Source organism: Synchiropus splendidus, chromosome 8 (assembly GCF_027744825.2).
Source record: "Synchiropus splendidus isolate RoL2022-P1 chromosome 8, RoL_Sspl_1.0, whole genome shotgun sequence".
NCBI lineage: Eukaryota > Metazoa > Chordata > Actinopteri > Syngnathiformes > Callionymidae > Synchiropus > Synchiropus splendidus.
In genome coordinates this window covers 15,872,388-15,886,769 of record NC_071341.1, presented here as the reverse complement: position 1 = coordinate 15,886,769, position 14,382 = coordinate 15,872,388, and the positions used below count along the sequence as shown (strand labels likewise).

The following is a 14,382-nucleotide window of genomic DNA, read 5'->3' as shown; positions in this document are numbered from 1 at the left end:
TGGACTGGAGTGAAAGGATCGAGCTGTGAAGTGACAGGATTTATTTACAGCATTTAAAATAAATAACACGATGCATGAATGGGAAACAAAATCGCTGCGATCTCAGGTTGTATCCCTATTGAGCGTATTAAGTATTGTAGACACGAAGGTCAGTCAATCCTGATACATCAGTTTTAAAATATTTAAATTAAAAATGAATATTAATTCAACATACAATTACTACCTGAGACTATCTGTTTCAAATTAGATTAGATATCCTAACTTGTGCAAGGTAAATAAATATTCGTGTTGATCGAGCCTTGACCTTGAAAAGCAACCTTGTCCACTATTTCCATTTGTGGCACAGCCCACTTTAAATTTCCTCCCTCTTCAGCACGGCTTGTTCGATACATCCAAAGCAGAGTTGAGAACCTCCTTTTTCAGAGCACTTATTGACAGAATGGTTATTCAGAACTCGACTGGTAATTTCTCCTATGAATGGGAGTACTATTATGGATACGTGGATCCGGTGATGGTGGACGAAAGCAAGCTGCAGTACTATAAATGTAAGACTTTTTATTACTTTAGTGTGGCGTATAACTTTCACACACTGTCTCAGATTCAGTGGTCATCGTATTCTGGGTTGTTCTGGCTGCATTTGTGGGATTCCTCTTCATCAGTTTGAATCTGATGTCAGTGAGTGGAAACATCCAACGGTGAGTCTCACTTTCAGAGTTATTTTAAAATCACATTGCAACATCTATTGCAGTCTATTGCAGTTGAGGAAAGTATATTTCTTTCTAACATTATTGGTACTTTTGTGTGAAATCCACCTTTTAATATTTTATTAAGTGCTAAATTAAATAATGAATAATTTGCATTTACTACATACTTTCATTATTATACATGTTTTAAACCTTGTGTTTGCAGGTGTTACAGACCACAAACCAAAAGAACAAGAAGAATGAGAGCACTGACAGCTTGAGCCAGACGAAAAGAACTGAAAGCTTATATATAAAAAAATACTTCATGTACTCAAAACAGTTTTATATTGTGTAAAAACAGATATACAGATTCATCATGTCCCTGGTTGTCGTTCAGCTCTTGGCGGTGAGAATCTTCTTGCAGATGGATTTGAGGGAGTTTTCAGCCGCTGACTTCTTGACTTTCGGACACTTGATGCATGTGACCAACTTGATGTGGGACAAGAAGAGCTCTGCTGACTCAGCGCCGCTCCAAACCTCATGGATGTATAGAGCCAACAGTGAAACGGCAGCGTCTGCACAGGAGAAGTGAAAATGAAACAGAAAAACAAACCAAAACATGAAACCTTCTGATGCCTGCTCTTCAATACGCTGCTCAGGCTCAATTTATTAAGCTCATTAAATGTCATTAAATCTGTTTGGACTTGGTGAGATAATTATCTCAAGAAAATTGTGTCTAAAAGACCTTTTTTGGAATGAAGGTGACACGTCGTAAGAATCAAGAGAGTGTGTGCAATGTGTGGTACAGATTGTGACCACGTATATACGCAGGCCATTCAGATGTGTCGCAGCGATAACAGCAAAACACCTCTGACGTTACAAGAGACTTACCACACTCGGCCTGGTCCCGGGTGATGGCCGGCAGGCACGCGGAGACGATGGCCCGGTGGATCCTGGGAAGTTGATCTCGACTCTCCAGCAGGTGCGTCATCATTTTGGTGAACAACTGGCAGGTTTCTCTTTTCGCCGAGCAGCTGGAGTAACACCCAAACTCGAAGGCCTGGTGGTGCAGCCGGAGCAGATCCGCCTTCAGAGCCGAGTCCTGCATCAACCGGTCGGCGATAGCCTTGTGTTTAATCACAAATTTCTGCGCCCAGTTCAGGAAGGTTCTCGCTCGTTTCTCATCGTACGGCGCTTCCACGAGACACCTGAGGGACCACTTGGTCAGCAGGTGAGCCGTGTCCACAGACGTCTGATCGATTTCCACTCTTGGGGGGGATGAAAGTTCGGTGAGCGCCGGCTCCCAGTGCTGGAAGACACTACTGAGGGCAAATCTACACTCCATTAACTGAAGCTCCTCTTGTTTCTCCATCTCACTGTCCTCTTCTTCTTTCTTGTGAGAAGATCCTTTCCCTCGCACCTTCTTCTTCTCCATCCCTGCTCTCACAACAAACACAAACTTCAATTTGACAGCTAAAGCAGGATGATAAATGAAGCAAGCGAATGCTGGCCTGCACAGCTCACCTAGAAACTCCGTCAGCTTGTGTTTGTCAAACAAGGCTTGTGTCTGGGCAAGTAGAGGGCTGTTGTGGGTCAGGGAGGCCCAGCAGTGGAGTAGGGTCAGCACCTCGGGGCAGGAGAGAGTGCGAGGTCGCAGGGTCAGCCAGTTGGACTGCTTGTTTACACTGAACGCCGTCTCTCTGTGTTTCAGAACGGAGGAGAGAGTCTGCAGGAAGGAGCTGAGCAGAGCGGCCTTCAGTCCCGACCTGTCCAAACACAATCGTCCTTGACTGGAGTGAACATTAACCATCCTCTTTATCTTCCCTGACATCTGTGACAACATCAGCTACTCTGATTCTGATACCATCCAAAGAGCTTCCTGACACACTCAAACGTGCTCCACTACCTGAGGTGCCGACTCAGAGCTAAAAGCAGACACAGGACTTCGTTGATGACCGGCAGCCGCAGACATTTGACCTTCTCGTCCGCGTCCACCTGCGTCTCCTTCTTCCCCAGGACGGTGAACCACAGGACGTGGGTCAGATCCACGATGGACCCCAGCAGCTGCTGGCCCGGACTCCTGAGAGAGAGAGAGAAGAGACGGTTTTTCTAAATAAATAAAAAAAAGCCGAAATTGTGATTTTTACCTTTTGGCGAGCAGCTGCATGATCCAGGCGAGGAGGCCGCCACTCTTGATGAGGTCATACGCCGCTTTGTTGACGCGAGCCAGCTGACACAACACCCGAAAGATCTGAGACTGATAATAAGAGAGGCAAAAAACGACTTATAACTCAGTCAAATTTGCCGTCCAGCTGGCTCATTATCTGATTTATTCAAGGCTGCGAGTGTTTAGATTCAGTGGTGTCACACCTGGGACGGCTCGTCACACAGCGGGCTGCTGCTGAACGCCAACAGGCTCTGGAAGATTCCCTGCCGGTTGCATAAATCGTAGCACTGACCGTCCTTGACTCCCTCCTCCAGCACGCTCAGGATCCACTCGCGTTCCACCTTGTGCTGCAACACAAATAGGCCCAAAATAAGCAATGCTTTCAGTGGTCCAGCTGAATAATAATGTGAGGAGAATCTTCACTTATTTTCCAGAACTGTCAATAAAAGAACCTTTACTGTACCAACAACAATTCAACTTCACAAAATCACCAGGAAACATCTGTTCTCAGCTCCCCAAACATCATTTGCATAAAAGGAGCCTAAAATATGGAAAAATTCATGACAATTCAAATTTGAATGACACACTGTTGACAATTTGTATGGGCTCCAGGAAATGAGCTCGCTGAGGGATGAATGACAGCTTCAGGTTCAAGCTGTCAGCAAGACTGGCTCTGATAACATCTGCGGAGACAACCGTCTGGGAGACGGCTGACAGTTGAACCTCATGACAAGCACGTAGACTCTAATGAGGTTCAGCCCAGCGACGGAGCGCCCCTCTCTGGAACACATAAAAACTGTATGGATCCACACTTCCTCTATGTGTGCTTGACACTTCCTGCTTCTGTTGAAACAAGGTCAATTTACTCCAAATCAAAATAAAAAATAGCCAGGAACTGATCCTTCTTGTGACAGATTCAGCACCAGGGGAGGCAACTCTAATGCAAGGATTTGGAATGAAATATGTGAGGCTTCAGCTTTAAAAGTCAAAATAGACCCAAAGCACTCAGCTCACTTTGTAGCATCACCACAGTAGATTGACAACTGCTAGGGGTCGCCACAGTGTTCTGGCCTTTACCATCGTCTCGACTCACACCTCACATTCTTACTCGATTAGGGATGCAATGTACTTTAAAAATGGAACTATACAATGCAAACCTGATGCTTGACATAACGTTTTGGTTGGACAAAAGATATAAACTGTTCTGCAGGTGTGGTGGGTGGCCCGTTTAAAATACTTAGGACGGGGTTTCGATTTTTGTTTTGAAGGTGATAAGGAAATGCGTTGAGAGTGTGTGTTTAGAAAAAATGAAATCCCTTAAAGAGGCAGGACAACCTGCAAACCTGACTACCACCTCTGGTTCAACTCTCCCTCTAGTGTGATTGATAAAGACCAACTTGTCCTCTCTACCTCCAGGTCGAAGCCGAAGAAGAGCTTGAAGAACTCGGGAACTCTCCTGAAGTCCAGGCCCTGATAGGACAGCAGCAGCCGGTTCAGCACCACATACATGTGGTCCTCTGGGAAGAGCAGACGGAGATCATGAAGAGGTCAGGAGCTAACTGGTCAGCAGACCTGGCGTCACACCTGGTCTGAGCATCTGCTGAGCCACTTTGCTGATGTACGTCGTCACAACGAAGGAGAGACTTTGATTCTGCTGCCAAACTCCGTTCTTCACCGCCTCCATGAAGTACAGCAACTGTGTAGAAGATTGAGTCAGAGGGGATCCCTCACTGCGCAATCCTTTGGGTCTCACCTGAGCCTTCTCTCTGAAGCGAGCCCCCTCCAGGTGCTGGTAGAAGCAGGTCAGCACGTGATAGGCCGCTGCCCTCACCTTGTGGTCGTAGCTGCTCAGAGCCATGACGGTCACACTGAGGGCGTGGGTGGACACAAACTTCCGGCAGTCGATCACCGACTCTGCCGGGGAGAAGACGGACAAAGGTGAGACTCGACGGGTACGTGGGTGAGGACAGGCGAACGCACCTGGACTCAGTATGTTGCTGAAGAGCGGTAAGAGGAAGCAGGGGTCGTAAATACTGCTGAGATCATCAGTTCTTCTGTAAATTGTCTCTTTGTCATCCTGTTAGACAGTGAAAAGTTTGCCTCCCACATTACTCAAAACACACAACAGCTCATGTTCCCACCTGTGGGAGGATCCTGCGCTGCTGTGGGAAGTGTGCGATTGTTTTCAGCATCTTGTCAGTGTTGAGAAGAGCCAGCAGGTCGTCGGCGCTCGTCTGCTTCCACAGAGAAGCTCCCAGACTCTTCCTAGTTTTGTGGTGCTCCAACGCTGCCGGGCCCCACAAGATGGACCTGCAGTTCAAATCCACAGAGAGAACATTTAGAATAGCCTGTGTGTAAAACTGACAGGACGGCAGGAGACTCACTGAAACTTCAGGAGACTGACGTCGTTCTTTTCATATTCCCGCAGGATTTGCAATATTGTCTGATCTGAAAAAAATTAACAATCAATCAAATGATCTTGAACACAAATGTGCTACGTAAAAAAAAAAAAAACAGCATTACCAGTGATGCTCAGAGTTGCTCCATACGCTCCCAGGAGTACAACAAAGTGGTTGACATTACAGACTGACGGACACTTCTTCACCAGCCAAAGCAGAAGTGACACCAACATTTCTGGAAATAACACATTTTAATAAGCATATGCAAGAGATTAAAAATCCAGTTTATCTTCTCACACCTTTGGCTGGACCCAGGCTGGACTCTTCCTCCAACATGGCCGACAGGAACAAAGAATGGCTGCTGATCATCATGTGCAGGGTAGATGGAGGGAACAAGTCTTTCAGGACTTCTGCGTCGCCATAGACGACCGCGAGAAGATTTCTAAGCGTCTCCAGGAAGTGAGCATCCCGGAAGCGATATCTGAACCAGAAGAAGAACCTTTGTCAGTGGCTTTCTTTTAAAAGTAAGATTAGATTTAAAAACGTACTTGAGTCCATTCTTCACAAAGCTGTTCCATTCAGCCGCAGCAATGTCACCAGCTGATGTCTGTGCAGTAAAGATAGTTCAGTCCCACTGCAACTACTTCAAAATGCAATAATAACCAGTGTAGACCAGGGGTTGGGGGTCTATAGCTCACAAGCCAGATGATGACTCAGCTGGCTCTTCGCAGGGCACCAATTCACTGACATTACAGATGGTAGCTTCCCTTACTTCAGACCAGTTTAGCCATCGAGTTCGGCATATTTACGTGAATCTGAGTAGCATGCAAGGTGCCTTCGCACTCAACAATAGGCCGAGTTATTGTGACTTGATGCTCAGCAACCCAGTCAACCAGTCAGTCATTTCACAATAACGTGGATTTCTACTGGCAACTGAGCTTCATGCTGCTAAGATTGTCACATCAGACCAATGAAATCAGAGGAGTTTTACTGACATTTAAGTACTAAAATGCGCCATTTCCAGGTTCATCTTCTTCCCGCTTCTCCTCTGATCCCGAAGCGCTGAGCTGCTCAGCTGACCGGGAGGAGGCGGCGCCATGTTGTAGTGATCAACCACTGTGATTGGTTGACTGGACTCTTTAGGTTCAAGTCACCGGAATTGAGTTTATTTTAGAGACAGTGGAAATCCTGCTACTCTGTGTAACACTGTTGAACTTGAAGCTGAACAGTTGTCAGAGAAGTTGCATGCGGCTTGACATGATGATTCCTCGCTTCCATTGCTGGACATCGAGTTGTGAAAGTGCACTCAATGCATCATATAACACGCTCCGTATTATTAAAAAAGCTAACAGTAATAAAACCAAAGACACCAACCAAGTGTTTCTGGAGTCTTCCCAGCACATTGTGTTCGTCTGTCACTGCAGCGACACTCTGATCCTTCGTGTGACTGTAAGAGGCGGTGAGACACTTGACGGCGGCAGCTGCCACCCGTTTTCTCCATGACTCTTTCTCTTGATCAGGCAGCATCTCAGTGACCACATCTTCAAGCTTCCATCTGTTCGGAGACACATGAAATCACCTTAGCCAGAGACGACTCACCCACTCGCAGGCACAGAGGTAAATGCTGACCTTTCGAATGAGTCCACCTTCTGCAGCGCCTCGGGAAGCTTCTGGACCAGGTCTGCAAAGTCTGTGATGTTTGCTGAGAGCTTGATAAGACTTGAAAGTGTTTCGACAACCTGTGATCCCGACTCTTCCTTCAGGTCGTGCAGTACGATCTGGGTCATCTGAGGAAGCAGGACTCGCTTCAGGGCCTTCAACACTTCTGCTTGCACTTGCAAAAAAAAGAGTGATTGAATTTAAAGTTCTGTTTGGTGAGGAGTCTGGCAGGAATGCAGCAACTGTGGTGACCCCAGTCACAGTGCTCAGTAGCTGAGGACCAGGTCAGGAATTGTAGCCTAACTATAGTTGAACAGGGGCTGCGACCAAGCTACAACAAGTCGTGTGATCCTGTGCAACAAATTCAGTCAGGATTCACTGCTTATGCCATGACAAAGGAGCGACAATTGAGAGGCTACGTTGGAAAAGCTAACCAGGGAAACTCTTATGAGCAGATTTTAAAAGGTATAAATCAATTTAGTGCATCTGAATAGTGAGTTCCCCCATATTACAAAAGGCCTGTCCAGTTCCCCCAGAACTTGCTAGTCAGATGCCAATAAGGGAGTGAAGAGATTAAATTATGCAAACCTTCTATGGGTCTGGCTGGATCGTCCACTGCTGCCACCTGCAGGTAAGCACTGAGCACTGGAAGGAAAGAATCCATCTGTTCTCTGAGCTTCTCCAAGTTTGAAGTATCCAAACACCAGGATTCAAAGACCAGACGGTGAGTGGAACAGTTCTGCAGCAGCACGGAGGTGATGGTCACAGCGCCTCTGAGTGGACGCTGGAGGCAGTACAGCAGCACGTCAGGGTGGACGAGTCTGGCGCTGCCTGGCTCACTGGTCAGAGTCTGCAGCAGGAAGTCCTCCAGCGAAGGACTGGAGCAGGTCAGCAGCAGCGTCCCAAGACCGTGGAGGTGAGCCTGGGATAGGAATAGGTCGTCGTCTCGGGACGTCTCAGTCTGAGTGAGGATCTGTAAGGCAGCCTGGCCGTAGACACTCAACTGCCCTGCTTCACTGTCAACACACACCAGACTCTGCTGGGGGAGCAGCAGAAGCCTGGAGACCACGTCTCTCAGCTTTGAGGGGTCCATGTAGCGGTGCAGGGCCAGCAAGGCCTGGAACGGTCTGGAGGGCTTCCTCAATGCCTGAGGGCTTTTCACAGTCAGTTCCTGCAGCACAGCGTTCTCCACCGCCCCCAGGTACGGGGAGAGGAGGTCCAGGTGGTCAGTCAGACTTGGGGCACAGGTCTTGAGCAGAGCTGTGATGCTGTCACTCAGCTGGGCGCAGAGACGCTTTGCTCTGACTGGGTTCAGAGAACTGGAGGGAAGAGAAGCCAGCTCCAGAGCCAGATACCACTGCTGGAGGCACGGGTGTTTGAGGACAGAGCTCAGAGCTGCGACCAGAACCTGGTGAGGCGACAAACAGGAGAACTTACTTGAAAGTAAACATCAAGAAAAATAACTGAGGCGTCCCTTCCTCACCTGTTCCTTGTCGGCGTCACCTGTTGATGTTTCCACGAACAGCTCAGATGTTTCCTGGTCAGCCTCAGCCTGCGTCGTCTCTTCGAACCCCTGCAGCTTGACAACCAGCTCTTGAAGGAGTTCCACCAACGTCTTCAGAACCATCGCTCCGGTGTCTTTAGAGAACTGTCGATGAAACCTCTCCTGTCACTGAGTTCTGCCGGTGATGTGCGTGGTTTTCCAGTGACACTCACCGAGCTGAAGTTCTCCACCGTCGACCTGATATAGAGGGTCACCTGCTTCATCGCAAGAGGAAAGTCAGCCAGCGCCAGAGACGTCACAGCGTCCTCCAAGTTCTTCTTGAAGCTCTCCTCCAGCAGGCAGCTCAGTCCCTCACTGTAAGCCGCTCTCATGAGAGCGCCGAACGAAGCACCGCTCTGACTTGTCGAGTCGGTGCCACAGGAAAGGTCATTTGATGGCGCACCAATCAGATCCTCCAGAGTCTGCGCAGGAAGCCACTTGATGTAGTACTGATGGAGCTGCAGGACAGAGGGATGAGGAGAAGAGGAGCCAGCCGGCGACAGAAGCTCTTTGTCGTACTGCAGCAGACACAGGCAGAGAGGCAGGGGGTCTCTCTGCGAGTGCAGCACGTCCGACAGTACCGCCGACACGTACTCCAACACAGCTCCTGTGAGAAAAACTAGACTTCAAAACCAGCACTTTTTAGAATCAGCTGAGCAGTTCCTGCACCTTTGTCTGGGGCCAGAGTGTTTCGGGCCTCCAGGGCAGCAGGAACGGCAACACTGAAGGGAAAAGTCTGAAGAATCAGATCTTCACTCAATGCCGGTCCAAACTCTTCAGTCTCCCCCTCGGTTCCCTCCATGATGACGTCCAGCATGTCCAGCACGTCTAGAGTCACGAAAATATGAGCTTATAATCATGCAATGCAAAACAACAACCTGTCACTAGGGGGCGCTCACCGTCAATGTGAGAGACGGGAATGCTGGCCGCCTCTCCGTCCTGAGTGCCAAGGTTGGCCTGCAGATATGCAGCGTCCTGAACCAGACTGGCGACCTTGTCGGTGTATGTGTGCAAGTTACACGCCAGCTTCACCAGAACCTGGAAGTTGGAGCACAAAGATGCAAATAACAATTTCAGTTCGTGTTTATATACATCAACACAGACTGATCATTTTAACCGAACGTAAGCACAGAACCAAACAGACGCATTAAATAGCATGAATAATGACCACAATGAGGTGAAACTGTACATTGACACTGGTTGAAAACGTGAAATACAGTCAAGTGGCCAGGATTATGAATCACTCAATTGAAAAACAAGGTTTTGTGTGATGTTTTGTGTCTTTGAGAGATTGTTTCTAATTCCGTTTAAAGATGGTTAAAGCATTGCTGTTTCACTGTTTTGGCACTTGTCTGCAGTGCTGGTAGTTCCTCTTTTTCACTGAACTCAAATTCAATAAATAAATTATATATTATCAGAAATTACAAGCCATTTAAATGTTTCAGTTTGCAAACCAAATTTCAGGTACAGTTAAAATCATAATTCAAAGTATGACTGAATATATAATAATAGAATCAAGGAGTATTAAAAAACTAGCTGTATTAGAAAAAAACATGCTTGAAATACTGAGAGGAAGAGGTCAAAGCACAACCAAGTAACTCAACAACATTTTAGCAGAAGTCTGTTAAAATAGAATGAAAAATGTACTCACTCTCTCCAAGAACTTGATCACCTCTTCTTGCTGGTTTGGATCAACCCGACTCAACTGGTCCAGCCAGAGCTCCAGCTCAGTCCAGGTGTACTCGAACACGCCACGGTCCTTCAACACCTGGAGGCAGCAAGAGGAATGTTTCAGGATGAGCCTGGTCAGCAGTCAGAAAGTCACATGAGAAAGTGCTGCTCACTTTGGCCACCAGCATCCGTGTGGAGGACCTGAGGTGGCGACGGGTGCTGCTCACAAACATCTTCAGGAGCAGATAGAGAACCGACTTCTCTCCTGACGTGGGGTCGGTGTCTGCAGACTCCTGTTGGAAACAAAGAGTTAAAAAAAAAAAGTATCCCGCTTTAAAACCTTGGATAAATCATCTTAGGAAACGAGACCTGCAGACGAAACCAGGAGAACTTGCTTGCAGGAAGCTCCAGAGCCAGCTGGAGCATGTGGAACTGCAGAACAGGGGGAACTTCTTCCACTGAGCCCTTTTCTGCCATCACACCTGGAGAAGACACAAGCGCCATTGAAAAACTCACTTTCAATTTAACATCTGTAGTTTAACAACTTATTGGGTGATATAACTGTTTGTTTGTAAACAGAATAAACATAGAACTTCCATAACTTATCATAAAAGAGCTCGTTGTTTTGGTGGTGTTCTGTGGGTTCTCTGATTTTTCAGATTTTCATTAGATGGACGCTACATCCGGTCACCTGACCAGCTGGTTAAACCAGAACACGGGACATTTGGATTGTTACAATCGAATCAGTGTTATAAATCGACTTCAAGGCGAATGTAGTGACAGACTGTGGTTATAACAACGTAATAAATTTTCAAATCCATTCTACTCTCACGCGTCTTGTCGAAACTCGTTCGCGCTACTGGCATCTGCTGTCCGTAGGTGCTCAACACACTCGGAATATTTAACATGAAACAAATTAATAAATGCATTCGGGGAAACCATGTTGGGTAAAAAATGTTTTAACCCTACTGTGTCATAGCTAATCTGTGTTCTTCAACTTCACTTTCAGTCGATATTTGTAGGAACGCAGTTCAGTGTCCAGCTCCACAGTTTCAAGGGCTGCTTCATTAAACCAGCATTAAGATAGTAAAGACAACAAAAAACAATTTTGATTTTTCTTAAAAATCACACCTGAAACTTAAACTGGGTCAATATTTTGAAAAATAACTGCAGCAGAACTTCTTGGTGGAGTTTGTCCGCAAAATGAAAGTTGGGTTTTAAACCTTTTAAGACGACGAGAATGTGAGTAAATCTGTGGGATCAAGATTGTAGCCTGAGTCAGAACGTACCTTTCAAGAGTTTGCTGAAGTCGAACTTGCTCTGGGCGATCAGGTGTGGAACCACTCGGTGGTACAGACACAGAACCTGGAGCATCAGAGTCTTGAGAAGGATGATTTCTGCCGAGTCAGCGGCCACTTCAATCACAGAAGAGGAAACCTTATATAACAACTCCTGCTTCAAATAAATGACGGGTAATGTAACCGTCGTCACCTGCCACCGCCGACGTCGTTGAGTCATGCTCCTTGTCGCTCTTCTGACTTTTAGTCTTCTTCCCGCCATCTGCGTTCTCCTGTTTGCTCAGCGACTGCCACAGTGCAACAATGATGGTCGTGTCCGGCAAGACCTGCAGGATATATATATAAAACAGACGGTGGTCAGCAGGGAGGAGGGACCAGGGGACCAGGCAACTAGGTCTCACCTTGCTGAGCATCTCCCTGTACTGCTGCGCCAGCTCCATCACTGCGTCCCGAGAGTACAAGGCGGAGTCAGCACTCTCGGACTTGCTCACCAGATACTCCACGTTCTTGTCTGCTCTTTTCAAGATGAAGTTTAACGTGGACAGAGTGGTGAGCTGCACCCCCGTGTTGTTGAGCTGTCAGGGAGACGCCACATTGTAACAATGATTCAAGATGGAAGGAAGTGTGTTTGACTCACGTTGAGTCCCTGGGTGAAGAAGGTTTTGTCACACACGGGAGGGAAGGAGAGCACCATGATCATGGAGAGCAGGCGAGACGGAGGAGCCACCTCACCGCTGTGGAAGACAGTGGAGACCTCTGGCTGAGCCTCATAGATCTGGAACCAAAGGTAGGAGAAGTCATCCTTAGATCATCACCAGCTTTCATCACTCATATTCTGGCCTGGTCTGATTGTCCATCTGCGTCAGTTTACCTTCTTCAGGAGCTTCAGATTGTCCTGCCAGGCTGTTTTGGGGCGCGGGCTGTACGAGTACTGAGTCTCCTTAAAGTATCGGGACAGAAGATCCGGACAGGACTTCAGCGTCTTCACCACCAGTTCAGCCACCAGGTCGTCCTCTGTCGCCTGTTTCAGCCCGACCAAGAACTGCAGCAGCACGATGTTCCCGGGTCTGAAGGTCAAGAAGAAGATGTCATGAGTCGAACCACAGTCCAACATGTTAAGTTGAAGGTGAAGGTGAAGGCAAAAAACTTCAAAAGTGACAGGCAGCATTTGTGTTCCAACACAAGTGATTAATTTCGAAGAACCACTACCTGCCGGCGGTGCCAAGACTGGCATCATAGAAGCTCAGCCCATGTTTCCGAGAGCAGCACAGGTCCAGAAGGAAACTGTGAGTCAGCTCTCTCACCACCGAAACACCAGCACTCTCCGAGTCCTATGCCAACCAACAGGAAATAAAATCAGCAAGGCCAAAAACGGAGCAATGAATCAACGTTGTGTAGCTCACATTGTCATCACCGGTAACTGCGTCAACAATCCCATTCCACTTGTATAAAGACGCAATGTTTGCCAGCACGGCGGGAGTGAAAAAGCGAACCTTCTGTGTTTTGGTGACAGCTTTGTTGAGCACCACCTGTGGCAACATGACAACCTCAGTGACGACTGAACACAAACAGGCTTTTTTTTTTTAAATTTAAAGAATCAAACTTACTCTGCTCTTCAGAGTTGACAGTATCAGATTCACTGAGGTCATCCTGTCCTCCCTCAGCCCTGTACTCAGGATCTCCGGCAGGAATTCTGTCAGGAAATATAATCACTCAGACAAGAAAAATACAACACGCAGGGCATGCGTTACCTTTGAAGGTCAATATCTGTCCGATGGTGGCACTGTCTCCAGACACCAGGAAGGACAGCACAAACTGGATGAAGGACATCCGGACCTCCGCTCTCACCTGGAAATGTTACACCAGTAAACACCTCATAACGTCATAAAATAGTTTGAAGTTTTGAAAATTACAGAAGGTTCTTACATTCTTTTCTTTTTTATTTGCAAGTCCAGCCAAAGCTCGGTCAATGTGGATGTTGCTCAAGACTTCTCTGGCGGCATCTGGACCCTGAGACACCATGGCGGTGAGAAAACTGAGGCACTTGCGGACAAACCTGCGAAGAGCAACACGTTACTCATCTCCAAATACAAGATATTTGGATGCAGAGTTTGAGGCGAGTTATTAAATAGGTACAAAGTAATGACAGTGTGTTCATCTACCTGTGGTTGTGAGAATGAAAAGACCCCTGGAGAAGCTTCATGTAACCAGACAGGGTCTTCTTGACGATGGCGCTGCCCACCATGCTGAAGTGAGACAAGTCACTGGCGGTGCGCAGAAGAATCATCTCCAGGCTCTCGAACACAAGCATCATCTGAAGACATGAAGACGGGGTCAGACGCCAATTCTCAAAGCGTCATTCTTCGTCTATAAACCTTACTTCACGCTCCAGCTTCTTCTCGGGGTCCAGTAGTTTGAATATTTCCGCACACTCCATGGAGATTTTGATGTATCCCTCAACGACATCGTACAAGTCCGGTGACGGAAGCTTCTTTGCGGTGGATATAAACGTTGACAATCCTGCACAGGGTTTTCACGTGTCACTTATTGACGCATGTTCACATGGAGAGACGCACTCACCCTTCATGGCAGTAGTGGGGTCCTTCAACATGGTTTTAAAAACTGTCCCGTTGAACTCAACATTAGGCTTTTTCACCGGTGTGTTCGACTCCTCCGAGTCTTCACTCGGTCGCTTTTTACCCATTTTAACGGAGTACGATCAGTAAATACTATCAAACTAACTTAACTGTGACACACGTTGTGGTGTAAACATGCTGCCGCCGTTCACCAACTGGGAGTCCGGGTAGAAACATTAAGCCGGAACTTAGTTCCGCGTCAACATCTAGTGACTCGTCTGTTAAATGTCTACCGGTATTTATTTATTAACTTACGCCTTTAAGATAAATATTTTTATTTTAATTGACTGCGCTCTTGTCATTGCCAAAAAATACATAAAAATACA

The 14,382-nt window shown here is 47.1% G+C and overlaps 1 protein-coding gene across 1 annotated transcript; it reads right to left on the bottom strand.

Annotated features, from left to right (window-relative positions):
- Positions 1 to 184: 184 nt before the first annotated feature.
- Positions 185 to 14,201, bottom strand: urb1 (URB1 ribosome biogenesis homolog). The gene is made up of 38 exons (XM_053873630.1): positions 14,001 to 14,201; positions 13,801 to 13,940; positions 13,583 to 13,734; positions 13,347 to 13,476; positions 13,172 to 13,268; positions 13,028 to 13,113; positions 12,824 to 12,949; positions 12,630 to 12,751; positions 12,292 to 12,487; positions 12,058 to 12,195; positions 11,822 to 11,995; positions 11,614 to 11,746; positions 11,412 to 11,537; positions 10,492 to 10,604; positions 10,296 to 10,415; positions 10,103 to 10,219; positions 9,351 to 9,489; positions 9,121 to 9,279; positions 8,625 to 9,058; positions 8,392 to 8,556; positions 7,497 to 8,316; positions 6,879 to 7,083; positions 6,624 to 6,804; positions 5,798 to 5,856; positions 5,549 to 5,730; positions 5,374 to 5,484; positions 5,235 to 5,298; positions 4,992 to 5,160; positions 4,831 to 4,927; positions 4,604 to 4,764; positions 4,435 to 4,546; positions 4,261 to 4,367; positions 3,054 to 3,197; positions 2,831 to 2,940; positions 2,590 to 2,763; positions 2,208 to 2,449; positions 1,575 to 2,120; positions 185 to 1,258 (listed from the first exon to the last, which is right to left on the bottom strand). Exons 1-38 carry the CDS (start codon positions 14,122 to 14,124, stop codon positions 1,077 to 1,079), a joined length of 6,657 nt encoding a protein of 2,218 aa, XP_053729605.1. The 5' UTR covers positions 14,125 to 14,201; the 3' UTR covers positions 185 to 1,076.
- Positions 14,202 to 14,382: the final 181 nt, after the last annotated feature.

Bases quoted from the DNA above. Each gene is read 5' to 3' on its own strand.
- urb1 (XM_053873630.1), bottom strand. From the start codon at position 14,124: ATGGGTAAAAAGCGACCGAGTGAAGACTCGGAGGAGTCGAACACACCG. The intron at 12,950-13,027 runs GTAAGTTTGATT...ATGTTGCCACAG, and splicing joins TGTCAACTCTGAAGAGCAGA to GTGGTGCTCAACAAAGCTGT. The intron at 8,317-8,391 runs GTGAGGAAGGGA...TCGCCTCACCAG, and splicing joins GTGACGCCGACAAGGAACAG to GTTCTGGTCGCAGCTCTGAG.